Source organism: Dromiciops gliroides, chromosome 3, assembly GCF_019393635.1.
Source record: "Dromiciops gliroides isolate mDroGli1 chromosome 3, mDroGli1.pri, whole genome shotgun sequence".
NCBI classification, from domain to species: Eukaryota; Metazoa; Chordata; class Mammalia; order Microbiotheria; family Microbiotheriidae; genus Dromiciops; species Dromiciops gliroides.
In genome coordinates this window covers 333726538-333742058 of record NC_057863.1, presented here as the reverse complement: position 1 = coordinate 333742058, position 15521 = coordinate 333726538, and the positions used below count along the sequence as shown (strand labels likewise).

General features: G+C 37.5%; 1 protein-coding gene across 2 annotated transcripts in view; it reads left to right on the top strand.

Annotated features, from left to right (window-relative positions):
• Positions 1 to 11622, top strand: part of MIX23 (mitochondrial matrix import factor 23) — a 35369-nt gene extending 23747 nt beyond the window's left edge. For both annotated transcript variants that reach the window (XM_043996273.1, XM_043996272.1), the window contains exons 4-5: positions 5846 to 5905; positions 11329 to 11622. In XM_043996273.1, the coding sequence (XP_043852208.1) occupies positions 5846 to 5905; positions 11329 to 11379 (111 nt within the window). In that variant the 3' untranslated portion in view covers positions 11380 to 11622. The remainder of the gene's footprint in view (positions 1 to 5845; positions 5906 to 11328) is intronic.
• The last annotated feature ends 3899 nt before the right edge of the window (positions 11623 to 15521 follow it).

Genomic DNA, 15521 nt, shown 5'->3' with positions numbered 1-15521 from the left:
TTTGGGATTGTCTTAGATCATTGTATTGCTGAGAATAGCTAAGTCATTCTCAGTTCTTCATTGAATATTGCTATTACTGTTTACTGTGCTCTCCTGCTTCTGTTCACTTTATTATGCATCATTTAATGTAAGTATTTCCAGGTTTTTCTGAAATCTTCCTGCTCGTCATTTCTTAGAGCACAGTAATATTCCATTACAATCGTACAGCATAGCTCATTTAGCCATTCCCCAATTGATGGGCATCTCTTTGATTTCCAATTCTTAGCCATGGGGTGACTTTTTCAAAGAGAGGAATGATGACCAAGTTGTTACACTTGGCAGGTCCTGTACATTGTGTAAGGTTTCATCTGTATGGTTGAAGATCTTTGCTATGACTTTGCCTTATGGAGACAGGCCTGTCATGGCCTTCCTCTAGATCTGGTTCCTCTAGTAGTAAATCAGTCAGTTTACTGGTTGTTGGCCAAGAATCTCACACTTGGAGTAGAATTTTGGAGGTTGTCTAAAACTGTCATTTCTACCATTCGGCTACCTCCTGCAGAGATAGAAATGAACCAGTACAAGACTGAGCACCATTTTCTATTTTTACCTGTGTTTGTGTTTGATCATGACCAAATAGTTCATTACCTATTAGTCAGCCTTCTGGCAATGAGCCTCTCTGTACTTATCTAGGATGTTCCTCTGGCAGCAAGCACAACCTATGGCCAGAACTGACTTTTCATTCAGTCTTGTAGACCATATCAGAAACCAGTATCATTTTTATGTTGTGATAAGATACTGGAGTAAGGTTGTTGTAGTGGAGCCATTATAGAATTTTGGTTTCTTAGAGGTGAAAGGGCTTTGGGAGATTACTGAGGCCTGAAGAGGTAAAGTAATAACACAGTTTCAGACAAACTTGAGAAGATTTGTATGAATTGATATAGAGTGAAGTGAACAGAACAAAGAATAATTTATACAATAACAAATAAGAAAAAAATTAAGAACTCTGTTCAGTGCAGTGAACCACCACATTTCCAAAGAACTAGTAATGAACTCACAGTACAAAATAATACATAATTTTTGGACATATCAACTTTGGCTTTGTTTTACTTGATATATATTTAATATATATCAATATATATTTAATAAGTTTTAGTTTAACTTTGATAATATATACTTTTCTTAAACACAACCATGAAATAACCCGTAAAATTCAGTACACAAAATAAAATTGGTAGCATACAAAACATTTTTTCTCATGAGTCATTCCCTAGAATTTTGTGACCTTTTGTGCTAACATTTCAATAAAAAACCTATCAATTTCAAAAAAAAAAAATTCACTTTTCATAATGCATGAAATCTCTATTACCATAGGTACAGTACAGCTATTAAAATTCTTAAAAGTAAAACATTTTTTAACCTAAATCTTACTTTCCACTGTGTCAGATAGCAGTATAAGACTGTTACACTATATACTATACTGCTGTAAACCTCTCTACCTTGGCTGCCCTCTGAAAACCAAGGAGAGACTTTAGTCAGTGCTATCAGAAGATGCTCAGACTGGCAAGGTCTTGGTATTATCTCCAACACTGTGTGCTTCATGGCTGGTGGATGGCATTGGACATCATGAAGGATGAACCATCTTGATATAATCTATCAGCAATGTCTGCTTCATGCACCATTTGAGATCCTTAAGGGTCTCAGAGTATGGGAGCATAGCTGTGAAACACCTAGTGGGATATCAGCCATTCCACAAACATATACATTGTGTCTCTCAGGTTTTTTTTTTTCTCTACTGAATCATGTTGCAAAAGAAAACACCAAAAAAAAAATCACCCCCAACCCCCAAGAAAAACAGAGTTTAAAAAGTATACTTTGATCTCGTTTCAGATTTCATCAGCTCTTTCTCTGAGGTAGATGGGATTTTTCATCATAAGTCCTTTGAAACTGTCTTGGATCGTTGTATTGTTCAGAATAGCTAAGTCATTCACAGTTGTTTATCATATAGTATTGCTTTTACTATGCACACAGTTCTCCTGGTTCTGCTTACTTCCCTTTGCATCAGTTCATGTTAGTCTTCCCAGGCTTTTCTGAAATCATCCTGTTTGTCATTTCTTATAGTACAATAATATTCCATCATAATCATATACCACAGCTTTTTCAGTCATTCCCCACTTGTTGGGCATCCCCTCAATTTCAAATTCTTTGTCAATACAAAAAGAGCTGCCATAAGTATTTTTGTACATATAGGTCATTTTCCTTTCTCTTTGCTCTCTTTGGGATATAGACCTAGTAGTGGTATTGCCAGGTCAAAGGGTATGCACAATTTTATAGCCCTTTGGGCATAGTTCCAAAATGCTTTTCAGAATGGTTGGATCAGTTCACAACCCCACTAACATTGCATCAGCGTCCTAATTTTTCTACCTCCAACATTTGTTATTTTCCTTTTCTGTCATATTAGTCAATCTGATAGGTCTGAGATGGTACCTCAGAGTTGTTTTAATTTTCGTTTCTTTAATCAATAGTGATTCAGCATTTTTTATATGACTACAGATAGCTATGATTTCTAATTCCAAAAACTGCATGTTTATATCCTTTGACCACACATCTGCTGTTCTGCCTGATTTCAGCTCCACAAGCAAGATTCCAGTCCCCTGGTTTGCCACTACCTGGTTTCCCCCACCCCACTTTCCTCCTCCCTTTTATGTGTTGTCTCCTTTACATTGTAAGTTCCTTAAGGAGGGAAGCTGTCTTTTCATTAATTGTATCCCTAGTGCTTAGCACAGTGCCTGGAACAAAGTAGACACTTTAATAAATGTTGATTGGATTGGATTGGAGAGTTGTGATTGGTTGGAGATAAGAATGAGGAACGTTTCCAGGATAGGAGAGGGATAGAAGTCAATGGAATCAGGAATGATATACACACAGGGTTACCGAATTTCATATACCAGTTATGGGCACTCCTTCATAAAGATCCATGCCCAAGGATAGATATGCAAACACAGTAACACCTCCCAGCAATAATATCTGAAGACGTGGTACCTTCAAACCCTAATAGTTTCTGGGACTTGCTAGTAGAAAGAAATAAGGATGAGAAACTTATAATTGTAACATGGGATCTCTCCTCTGCCCAAACTAGTTTTCAAGGAGGCTTTTAGAAGATACTATTTGATCAGCATCAACCTTGCTGGAAATTCAATTTTCTTATAGTGGATTTTCCTGTGGGGTATTTCCTGGTTCTCACCTGACTCATTATTGTTACAGAATGTGGCCTGCCCCCCTGGGACCATCTAGTCTTAGAGGTACCTGTGTGTAAACATATTTACATGCACATGTTTAAGGGATATGGTGATAAGGAAGAGCATCAGACTTGGAGGCAGAAGGTCTGGATTTGAGTTAGCAGGAAACCATAGACAAGTCAGTTTATTTCTGAACCTGCTTCCTCTTCTGTTAAATGAGGAAATTTATACAACCTACCTTCTAGGATTGCTGTAAAGATAATATTTTGTCAACTTTAAAGTGTCACATGCATGTCACATTATGAAGATTTTCAAGTGAGAGGCAGCATACCATATTAGTGGGAAAAACTACTACTCTGGAAGTCAAGAAACCTGCTTTTTATTCCTTCCACCAAATATCTCTGTGTGTGGGCAAATCATTTCACTTCTGGACCTCTGTTTCCTCATTACTAAAATGATAGGGTCACACTAGATGATTTCTAAAGTCCTGTCCAACCCTGGCTCTGTGAGTCTTTGAAAAAAGTAAGTGAATAGACAAGAAGGAACATGGATTGTAAGCAAAAGATATGATTGTGATTGCAGAAAAGTGCCTAAGATGTTATTTTAAAACTATTTTTTAGGTTGTTTTTTTTAATCAATTCAGTTTAATGCCTCTAGGTTTAGTCTAAGCAGCACTTAAGAGTTTCTTTGTGTTCAGGATTACTACCCCTATGAGCCACTGTACAAACTCCTTTTGACCTAGGCTGCTGTTTGCTAGGGAATACTTTTCATTGTATGTGGTAAGTTGGTGGCACATTACGAGTTACACATTACACGCATTTACACATTCACCTTCTGGTCAATCATTACTTAAGCAAAGTTCCTTTAAAATGTTATTGAACTTAGTCAACCCTTATCCACGTCTCAAACCAATTAAAGGACTAAACAAAGGATCCTATTTGCATATCCCCCCCCTCCCCTTCCCCAGTAATTTTCTACCTCTAATTTTGATGAAGAAATGTGTTTGTTTTTAAAATTTTTATCTCCTGGCTTCCTCTTTTCCCCAACACCTCCCCCACCACTACCTCAGAAGCAACAGCTCTGAGTTTCACAAAAGCCATTGAAGGGGGGTGTGGCAGCTAGGTGGCACAGTGGATAAAACACTGGCCCTGGATTCAGGAGGGCCTTAGTTCAAATCCAGCTTCAGACACTTGACACTTACTAGCTGTGTGACGCTGGGCGAGTCACTTAACCCTCATTGCCCTGTGCAAAAAAAAAAAAAAAAAGCCATTGAAGGGAAGAAAAAGGGGGAGGGGCAAAAGGAGCTTTTTTTTGTTGACAGTTAAAGGGAGGGCTGCTAGGTGGCGCAGTGGATAAAGCTCTGGCCCTGGATTCAGGAGTACCTGAGTTCAAATCCAGCCTCAGACACTTGACACTTACTAGCTTTGTGACCCTGGGCAAGTCACTTAACCCCCATTGCCCGGAAAAAAACAAAACAAAAAGAACAAACAAAAAAGAAAGTTAAAGGGAAAGGGCATAAGGTACCACTAACAAATCTTCAGTTACAGTTCCCTAAATCAGGGGCTCCTTTCAATAATGGGTCAATGTTGATCCAACAATTCTGGGAGACAGTTTTGTATTATAGATTGAAAAGTTACTAAATTATTCATACCTTTTGACCCATTGATCTCACTACTTGGTTTTTGCTATATGAAGATTATTGGCAACAAAAAAGGGCTCATATATACAAAAAATATTCATAGCAATGTCAAACTTCAGTATAAGAGCCTATGATCTAATTAATTTTAGTACTCCCTCTAGTGGTGCAGAGAGTATCCCACTCATACTCTGTAATATCAAAAACAAACAAAATAACATACCTCTAAATTGGAAAATGGCTGAAGTTGTGGTATCTGGATGTAGTACAATATTACACTATAAGACATGACAAATATGAATTATTCGGAGAACTATGGGAAGACAACATTAATGGCAACAAAACCCAGAACAAATGCAATCAACAGCATTGGTACCAAATTGTGAAAGCCTCTCTGTTAAATAGTAAACTACCAAAAATGGGGCTTGACCTACTATCACTTGTTTGGGAGGGGTGTACTTGGTATGTTTGGATAACTATCTTTTAAAATTAAAATGTATCAGTAATGTTTAAACCATATAATCAGAAATTTGTGAATAGCCTCATCAATTTAATTAAATGATTACATTCAGTAATATATAGTAATTCATAATTGATCCAGGCTTGCTAACATGACACCTGGTCATGTTACACAGTGGTATTGGCAACAAAGCTACCTGATTGGTTTTTTAAATTGCTACACTTCTCAGGTGAGGTGCATTTGGCCCCAGAACCTAGACCTTGTGTTCGCTGCAGTAATCTTACAGTTTACCAAGTTCGTCCTAGCTACAGCAGCAGTTTACTTATATGATTTCTCCTGTGCATTTCAGTGGTAAAAAGGAGGAAATTGTACTAGTAAATATGGTAGAGTTAGCCAGTTAACATGAACATTTAAGAAACAAATGTTTGATGTTTTATAAATTGAGTTTAGTCCCATGTAAATGTTCCTTGATTTAGGTGTTTTAATTTAGCTTTTATGACTTCATATACCCTTCCCTGGTTTTCTTTCCTACAGTTGAAATGGATGCAGTCGGAACTGAATGTTGAAGAAGTAGTAAATGACCGAAGCTGGAAGGTACCACACAACAGCCTTTTCTCTGCTTGTCCGTTTGATTTATTTTTATTTGTTGGCAGCTCTCTATTTAGTCTGGCTTGATCACAAAACAGAGGGACTGATCTGACTGCTCTGAAACAGCAAAGCCAAAGAGAGAGACTTTGGTGGAAAAGAGCCTTGTTACTCTGAGGTTAAGAATAAAAACCTGTCATTTGGAGGGAAATTAGTTTCTTTGCTAATTTCTCATCTCTGCCAACATCTTAATGGAGTCAGTGTTGTCTAGGGTTTGAGTGTGAACAAGTCCAAAAAATAATTTTACAGGAGCAATTATGTGTCAAAGATATAAAGTTATATTCTGATTAATTATCTCTCTTGGGCTGGGAAGGTGTTGCTTGTGCAGTATTTCTTTTTGGAGGGGCAAGAGGTGATGTGAGACTGGTTCTCCCTATTTCACCTAGGCTGGAAGGATAGCATCCACTCTGGAGCCCAACTCTACAGCTGATGAATATGGAAGTTTTGGCCTATGCCTGGGTTCTTTCCTCTTAGGCAGCTTCTGGGTTTTCCCCATATTAGTTCTAGACTGAGTGTGGACATCTCATGGACTTTTGCCCCATTGCAGCTCAGAACTCTCGAGCTCAAGTGATCTATCAGGCCCAGCCTCTGAGAACAGGGTGTACCACCACACTTAGCAGCGGTGCAGTATTTCTAACATTCTTGACACTAATTTTCATTTTAGTTACTAAGGATATTTATTTTTACCATAGATGTGAACTCCCTGAAGCCATAGGAAAGTTTTTATTATTAGCCCTTGTCATCAGAGATGTGTGACCTTCCTAAAATTTACCTACATAGTCACCCATTTCCAGCTCCTTATACTGCAATAAAGCTGATTACAAAACTGTTTTTGTCAGAAGTTTTCTTGGTTCAGAGTAATACCAGCGCAAACCTATCTTTACTAAAGCTCTGAAGGTAATTTTTGTTTGTTTTAATTGGAAATATCATTTGTCATGTATTCAAAGTTGGCCTTGAAGTGAATTTTTGAGATTTTGTGATTTGGCATATAGATGCTAACATTCTCCTTTAGCCAGGTTAGCATTATTTAACTTCTCAGCCAAAACTTTCTCCAATATCATAGCAACTACTTTTTCAGAAACATAAGCTTTTTATTATTTTTATTATTATATTATTATATTGCATCAACACAGACAATAAAGGTGTGGTGATCAAAGCGAGAACCTAAAAGTTAACAAGCAAATAATATTCTTTAGAAAACATTCTTAAAGAAAAATACTTCATGAACACTCCCATTCCCCAGTGCAGAGAATTAGACAACCATGCATAATAATAATAAAATGAAAAGACCAGTCTAATTGGAAAGGCATTTGTTATAGATGATGGCATATTGGTCTCAAAATAGTGTTCCAGACAATCACAAATATTAACTTTAAAAAGCAGAAGCTATTTCACTCAAAATGATCTTTGGATGGGAAGCGGTGGGAAGAAATCACACTTAACCATTACAGCATTTATTAATCCAGGCCATGGATAAAAGAATTGCAAGGTTGTGCCAATTGAGGTAACTTTTGTAATAAAATCAAGAAATTGCTGAAATGGTGACTTGGTAAAGCAAATGCCCTAAATCCAAAGGTAAAAGTTAAAAGATTTTTAAATAGTGAACTACAGAATATTAGAATGACTGACTCTTACTACAGTAAAAGAAAGTTACTTGTCTTCAAACTGATACCAGACCCCAGAAAACATTTATTTGAAGGGAAAAAAAATGCTAGGCATGAATATTGAATTTCCCCGAAAGAATCCTTTGAAACCACAGATTTACAGCCAAAAAAGGGAATTAAAATCTCAGACGCAATATATAAATACTGAAGCAGTATTATAGTTCTATGCTACTATAAAAATATAACAAATATGACCAGGCTAGGGAAACAGGTCTTTGAACAGTAACAAGATGGGATTGACAAAAATTACATGGTTTAATTAATGGCCGTTTATAATAGGTTGATTTTGGTTTACATTTCTTTTTACAAATATTTACAAATTCATTACAGAAAAAGGAACCATCCTGATAAAACTGTCTTTAACTAAATTCTTACAAGAAAACTCTCCATTTGAAAGTTTCATCAAAGATGTGGTGACAAAAGGAAATCAAAATAACAAGAAGTAAAGAGTAGGAAAATTAAAATTTTTTTAGTGATTCACAATAAAATAGTTTGGCTCATGATTCTAGATAAAACCACAAATTTAGGCTGAAGTTAATTGTATTCTTTGTTCTGTTTGAGACTGTTACTGTTATCAACATATTATAAAATAGGTTAAATAAAGATGAAATAAAATATAAGCTTAGGAAGTTAGTAAAGTTTCCTTACTATTTCCTTTTGGATGGGGTGGGTGGCAGGACCAGAGCAGGGATAGAGAGAGGACAAAAAAAAAATTTTAGAATAATGGTTGGGGTCACTGAAGGAAAGATTATTTGCTTTCAATTTTCCTAAGTTTCTATACTCTATATTTTATTACTCAAAGAATAGCAAGCAATATTGTGGGTCCAGGATCAATAGCAAGAAATGATTTGTAAAATACAAATGTATAGCTATAATTCGGTTAGATTGATTGCCTTATAACCACCCTTATAACCGCCTTAGGAATTTCAACTTTTGTCCATACCAAGGCCCTTTGTGTAAATTTGAGAATTAATATCCATCAAAATTCATAGCAACTACTTTTTAATGTTTGTTTGGTTTTTTGCGAAGGGCAATGAGGGTTAAGTGACTTGCTCAGGGTCACACAGCTAGTAAGGGTCAAGTGTCTGAGGCCAGATTTGAACTCAGGTCCTCCTGAATCCAGGGCAGGTGCTTTATCCACTGCTCCACCTAGCTGCCCCCCCACCAATAGCAACTATTTTTAACTACTATTACCAGAAAGGTGCTACAGCACTTGACTTGAAGTGAGAAGACGTTGCTCTAGTCCTGTCTCATTTTTCTTATTAGCTGTGTGAACTTTGGACAAATTTCTTAACCTCTTTTTGCCTCAGTTTCATGGACCTTTCTCAGAGTAATGTTTTTAAATACATAAAATAAATAGGATTACCAAGGAAACTGATTATATTATGTACATTGAAATAGCTGTCATTATAATATTTAAAAAATAAGTTGAAAGACCCTCAGTAAGAAAACCCTAGCATTCTAACATTCTATGATTAAAGAGCTAAAGATTGGGGGCAAAAATAACTTTTTTTTTTAATGAACTGTACTATCACATTATAATTCCTGTACATTGAAGAAGGAAATGCAAGAGCAGTATAATTCCTCCCACCTGCTTATGTTTCCATTCTTGTTCTCCCCAGCAGAGTATATACCCTATGCTCTAGTCAGCCAGTGCATAAACGTTTATTAAGTGCCTGCTCGACTAAGTACTGGGATACAATGAAAGACAAAAACCAGTCCCTTCTCAAGGTGCTCACAGTCTGATGGGAGCAATAATGTACAAACAACTATGTACAAATAAACTATAAACAGGACAAATTAGAGATAATCAACTGAGGAAGGGCCCTGGAATGGGGAAGGGGGGGATCAGGAAAAGCTTCTTATAGAAGGTAGGATTTTTAGCTTGGATTTGAAGGGACATCAAGGAGGCCAGGAGGTGGAGATGAGAGAGCGTCCCAGGCATAGGTACAGTCAGTAAAAATGCCCAGTCAGGAGATGGAAGGTCTTTTCTGAGGAACAGAAGGAAACCAGTGCTGCTATATGTCCGGGTAAGGAGACTAGAAAGGCAAGAGGGGGGGCCAGGTTATTTTGGGCTTTGCACAGCAAACTTTATATATGATCCTGGAAGTGGTAGGGAGACATTGGAATTTTTGATGTAGGGAGATGACATGGTCATTTGTACTTTAGGAACAGCAGTTTAATAGCTGAGTCCAGGAAGCTAACTCCTTCTCTTGGGCTTTCCTGTCCCTCTGCTTTGACTATTGAATCCTTTTCTTTGCACCTAATGGGTGCCTCTTTTCTTGCCTCATTCAAGGCTTAGCTAATCTTGCATTCCTGACACTAGCATCCCTGCATTATTTTTGTTATCAGAGATGACCTCCCCAAATTTTCATTGAAAAATAATCACCTATAACCCATTTGTATATTAGTTATGTTGTCTTTAGTTAGGAAATTAAAACAAAAATTTAACTTATAAAAATGTTTTATTGTTAACATTCTTAAAAAGTCCATTTTTCTTAAATATTTGTCATTTTACAAGTATTCATGCAGTTACAATATATAAATAACATCTTTTCTAAATTGACTGCGATGGTCTGAACAAATATATTTTAAAGATTTTTTGTTCATGAGAATTCATTGTAGCTTTATCAGCCAAGTACTACAAATATAGGGTATTAATCAGTATCTGGAAGTAGACTTGTATGAAATTGGACTGTGTAATGTCATTTATTCCATTTGTATTCTTTCTGAAAATAAAACACTGGCTTTTCACCTAATCTGAGATTATCAGAATTATGATAACCAAATTAGTGCCTATCAACAGGTACTATCAAAGAAAATAATTACATGAGAAAATAAAGCTTCCTAGTCTCAAAAAATTCTATATTTTAACACTGATGTTCCACTGAATTATATAAAATCTCTAAGATATACTTTTTATTATGTTACTGGGTAAAATTTCTATCTAGTTTTATTTTTATTGGGATATTTGACATTCATTACCATATTTCAAATGCATATAATTGACTTCTGTTTGTCTTCTCTTCCCCTCAACCTCAATACATTTTTTTAAAAAAACCATTTATTTTGTTAACAGTTGAAATTAGTTTTTTTTTTAAGTTATTTTTTTTTTAGTGAGGCAATTGGGGTTAAGTGACTTGTTAAGTCACACAGCTAGTAAGTGTTAAGTGTCTGGGGCCGGATTTGAACTCTGGTCCTCCTGACTCCAGGGCAGGTGCTCTATCCACTGTGCCACCTAGCTGCCCCTGAAATTAATTAGTAAAGGAACTTTTTAAGTAAGGAAATGTTTTCCAAGTCTGTGAAATGGGAACAAGACCATTTTGGTAAGATTTTGAGTTCCAAAATGTTTTCCCCTACTCCCTTCCCTCACCCTCCCCAAGACAGCAAACAGTATGGTATAGATTATATATGTACAACCACATTAAACATATTTGCACATTAGTCATGTTGTGAAAGAAGAATCAGAACAAAAGGGGAAAATCTCAATAAAAAAAGAAAAAGTTAAAATATTATGATTCAATCTGCATTCAGATTACACAGTTCTTTTTCTGGATATTGAGAGCGTTTTCCATCATGAGTCCTTTGGAAATGTCTTGGATCATTGTCAGAATATTTTTCTTGTACAACCTAATATTTCTTTTGGTTTGAGTCCCTAGTTTTCCAGAAGACAGTTCAATGACTTTTGTTTTTGTTTCAAATAACTAGGTATTTAATGAACGCTGCAGAGTTCACTTCAAGCCTCCAAAGAAGGAATAAAAAGGATATTTCTAAAGGAGATAGTCATATCCTAAGAGCTGAGGAAGACACACACAGGAAGGGCAGGACGCTTAGAAGGATGATTTCTGAGCCAACAGACCAAGACCATTTGTTGATTTCAGGCCCACTTCTCCAAGACCTCAAGTATAAATAATTCTAATAATTATGGAGAAATCAACTGCTATTTTATACTGAATCTGTGAAAAAAATGTTTTGTAACTATTAAAATAATTTTCAGATTGAGTGTACGTATTTTTTATTCCTTTCCCATATTGAAGTAGTGAATTCCCTTTAAAGAAGCATGAACACAATTTCAGTTGCCAAAATTCTGTTACTTTTGTGTTATACCTGTTTTGGTGGGGAAATGATTAGTAGGATGGAATGTTGAATATCTTTGGGATCTTAAGAGTTTGGTTTTATCTGGTATATGAATTTATCCTCTTATTTTTACAAGGGTTTGCCGGTCATTAATAGAAAGAACAATAATTTAAAGTAGTTCTTCAAGGTCATCAGATCTAGTTGAGTGCCCCGGAGACTCTACTGTGATCTTTGGGCAGGGTATTTAAATTCTCTGTCCCTTTTTTTGTTTGTTTTGTTTTGTTTTTTGGATGGGGCAATGAGGGTTAAGTGTCTTGCCCAGGGTAAGTGTCAAATGTCTGAGGCCGGATTTGAACTCAGGTCCTCCTGAATCCAGCTGCGCCCCTCCCATCACCCCTCCCCCCCTTTTTTTTAAACTTCATCCAGCTGTATAAAAGTCAGCTATTATTATTACTTATTTTATAGGGACCAGCGCCATTTTACAGGTGAGAAAACAGGCTTTGGAAGGCTATAAGCGACTTCCGTAGGACATCGCTAGTGAATAGCAAAGCTGTATTTAAAACCTGGGATTTCTGACTTCACATCCAGGTTCTTTCTGCTCTACAGAAGGCATATCAAACTCAAATAGGAATGTATCCCTCCTGGCTGCATTATTGCCTTGAAAACCACAAATTAACATCTGCATTGAATTTTAAACATTACCCAGTTACATTTTAATCTGGTTCTGGGTGAATGTGCCACTTTTGCTCTACAGTACTGCTTTTTTGCTTTGCTGACAACTGAAATTTCTAATGTGATCTTTCCTTTTTAAATAGATTTGGGATCTGATTTGTTTTGGTGATTATTGCTGTGGTTCATTCATAGTAACATGCCGGCGGTGGGGAGAGTTTATGTGGCTAAACATAAACAGTGCTTGCAAGAGGGCATTAAAGGCATCTAAGTGACTCTGCGGGCAAAACTTTTGGCTTGAGGTCAGGAAGACCTCAATTCAAATGCTGCCTCTACTGGGCAAATAGCCTCTCTGCCTGTTTCCTCATCTGTGAAGTGAGTGGGTGGTTCTCAGTAGTCTCTGAGGCCCATTCAGCTATAAAACTGATCCTGTGAATCCCTGGTATTAGATATCAAAAGCCAAGAACAGATGTGTAGTGGCAAGAACTTTGGCTCTACAATCAGGGCTAGAGTTCAGATTCCACTTTTGTCTGACCCTTACTATCTCTGATTTTAGGCATGTCACTTAACTTCCCTGGGCTTCAGTTTTGTCATTTCTTAAATGAAAGATTGGAGTGGATGGTGCCTTATATCCCAACTCTATGATTCTGTGACTCAAATAGGTATTAATAAGTCTGTTCAACAAATTTTAAGTACCTTCTATCTGAGATACAAAGACAAAAGCAAATAGATAATTAAGGGGCTTATGCTGCAAGAATAACACAGCCACAAAAAATAATCTGAAGAGGGAGAACCATTAACCACTAAGGGATTACAGAAGACCTTGTGGAGGAATTGGCAACCCAGAAGACAAAGACTTTCGGGAAAGAAGATAAACAGAGCCCATGATAGGCATGGTAGCAGCCTGTGTAAATTTGGAACATGGAATGCCAGAACTGGACAATAGCTAATAATCCTTTAGGTAAAAGGGAGTAGTAGGAATCACAGTGCCCAGAAAGATAGGTTGAATCTGCCTGGATAGCCTTAACTGTTAGGCTAAGGAGTTTGTACTCTGCCCTAGAGGAATACGGAGCCACTGAAGGTTTTCAAGCAAGGGAGTAACCTGTGCTTTGGAAGATTATTTTTGCAGATGAGTGGGAAATTGATTATTTTTTTGTTTGTTTATTTGTTTGAGGTTTTTTGCAGAGCAATGGGGGTTAAGTGACTTGCCCAGGGTCACACAGCTAGTAAGTGTCAAGTGTCTGAGGCTCGGATTTGAACTCAGATCCTGAATCCAGGGCTGGTGCTTTATCCACTGCGCCACCTAGCCGCCCCATGGGAAATTGATTATTGAGGGGGAAACCTGGAAGTAGGAAGATCAGACTTATTAAATAGCGCTGGTGGGAAGCAATGAGGACTTGAACTAGAGTGACTTGAACTATATGGAAAGCATAATTAAAATCTGACAACATTAGATATAAGGGAATGTATTAGAACTGTGACATGACCCGGAGCTTGAGATGCACAGGAGGATAGGCCCCAATTTACTCTAGCTAAGTCTATCAGTATTGATTTATCAAGTGTTCTGATTGTCAATTACATTACACCACATCTGCACATCTGAGCAAGTTCTTTCGATCAATAGGCCTTCCTGGGGTGCCTTCGGGATGACCTTGGGGAATCTGAGGCAATTGCCAATTAAGTGGCTTACTACACTGCCTCTGAAACTGGCCTTTTTCTTAAAAGTGATTGCATATAAGGTGTGTGTGTGTAAAGAAAAACCAAAAATATATTTTTTTTCCAGCAAGAAAGCTTCTTTAATTGGAACCAGCAAATGAAAACCCCTCAGAAGTTAAAATCCTCAGTATCCCATCATAGCAATTAGTTTGCCCAGTTCTGACCATCGGAAACAAATAAGTATAGAGTATAAGAAAGAAATGCTGCTGTAATAACACTGCTTCATTATATTTCCCGGCAGACCTACTGTATCAAGGACGATAGAGGGCCAAAGACAACTGATGAATGCCCATAATGAGTGGGAGGAGAAAGAGGAACCAGGAAAAGAATGTGGGAACAATTCTAGAGATCAAAATAGATGCGTGATTGTGTAGTATAACTGAGAGGTTGGTGGAGGGATTCAGTGTAGAGGAGACCATCATTCACAATTTAAAATCAAGAGAAGAAAAGAAGGGAAAACGAACAAGAAGTGTAGACAAGACTGTAAACTCACAGGACCATGCCCAAATATGTGTGTCTGCACCTTGAGTTAAGATGTCAGTCAGCACCTGGGGAGGCAAGAACAGCCCTGTCCTCAAGGAGTTCATGTTCTAATACAGGAGACATACCAACAACAATGCGTTTGCAGGCTTTATACAAAATAAATCTGAGGTAATCTCAAAGGGAAGGCACTAGCATTGAGAGGGCCCTAGACAGGCTTCTTGCAGAAGGAAAAATTTTAGCTGAGACTCAAAGGAATCCAGGAAAGTTAGAAGGTGAGAAAGGAGAACATTTTAGGTATGAGAGACAGCCAGTCATAGCAGAGTTAGGAAATGGGAGATAGTGTTGTGTTCGAGGAACCCCAAGAAGACCAGTGTTACTGGATTGTGGAGTATATGTTTGGGGGTGGGAGGGGGGGTAGGGAGTGACAGACAACTGAAGGAAGACAAGAAAGCTAGAGAAGGGGCAGATTGTGAAAAGCCAAACAGGGTTTTATATTTGATCTAGGAGGTGATGAGTAAGGGGTGACATGGTCAGATCTGCTCTTTAGGAAGTTCTCTTTCTTGAGGATGGCCTGGAGTGAAGAGAGATTTAAAGTAGAAGGCTATTACAATAGTCCAGGCATGAATTGTTAGGGTCCTGCACCAGAGTGATGCTGTCAGAGGAGAGATGTAGGCATTTATGAATGAATGATATTGTGAAGGTAAAATCAGCTGGACTTGGCCACAGATTGGATATAGGGGTGTTGTGAGAAAGAAAAGTAAAGGAAGATGCATTGCAAGCCTGGGAGACTGGAAGTATGGTGTCTCCCTTGACAGGAAGTTTGGAAGTGGGGAGGCCTTGAGAAGGGAAGATGAGTTCACTTTGGGATATTTGAATTTAATATGTCTACAGAGCATCCAGTTTGTGATGTCCAATAGGCAGCTAGAGATGTAAGACTGGAGGTTAGATAAGAGGTT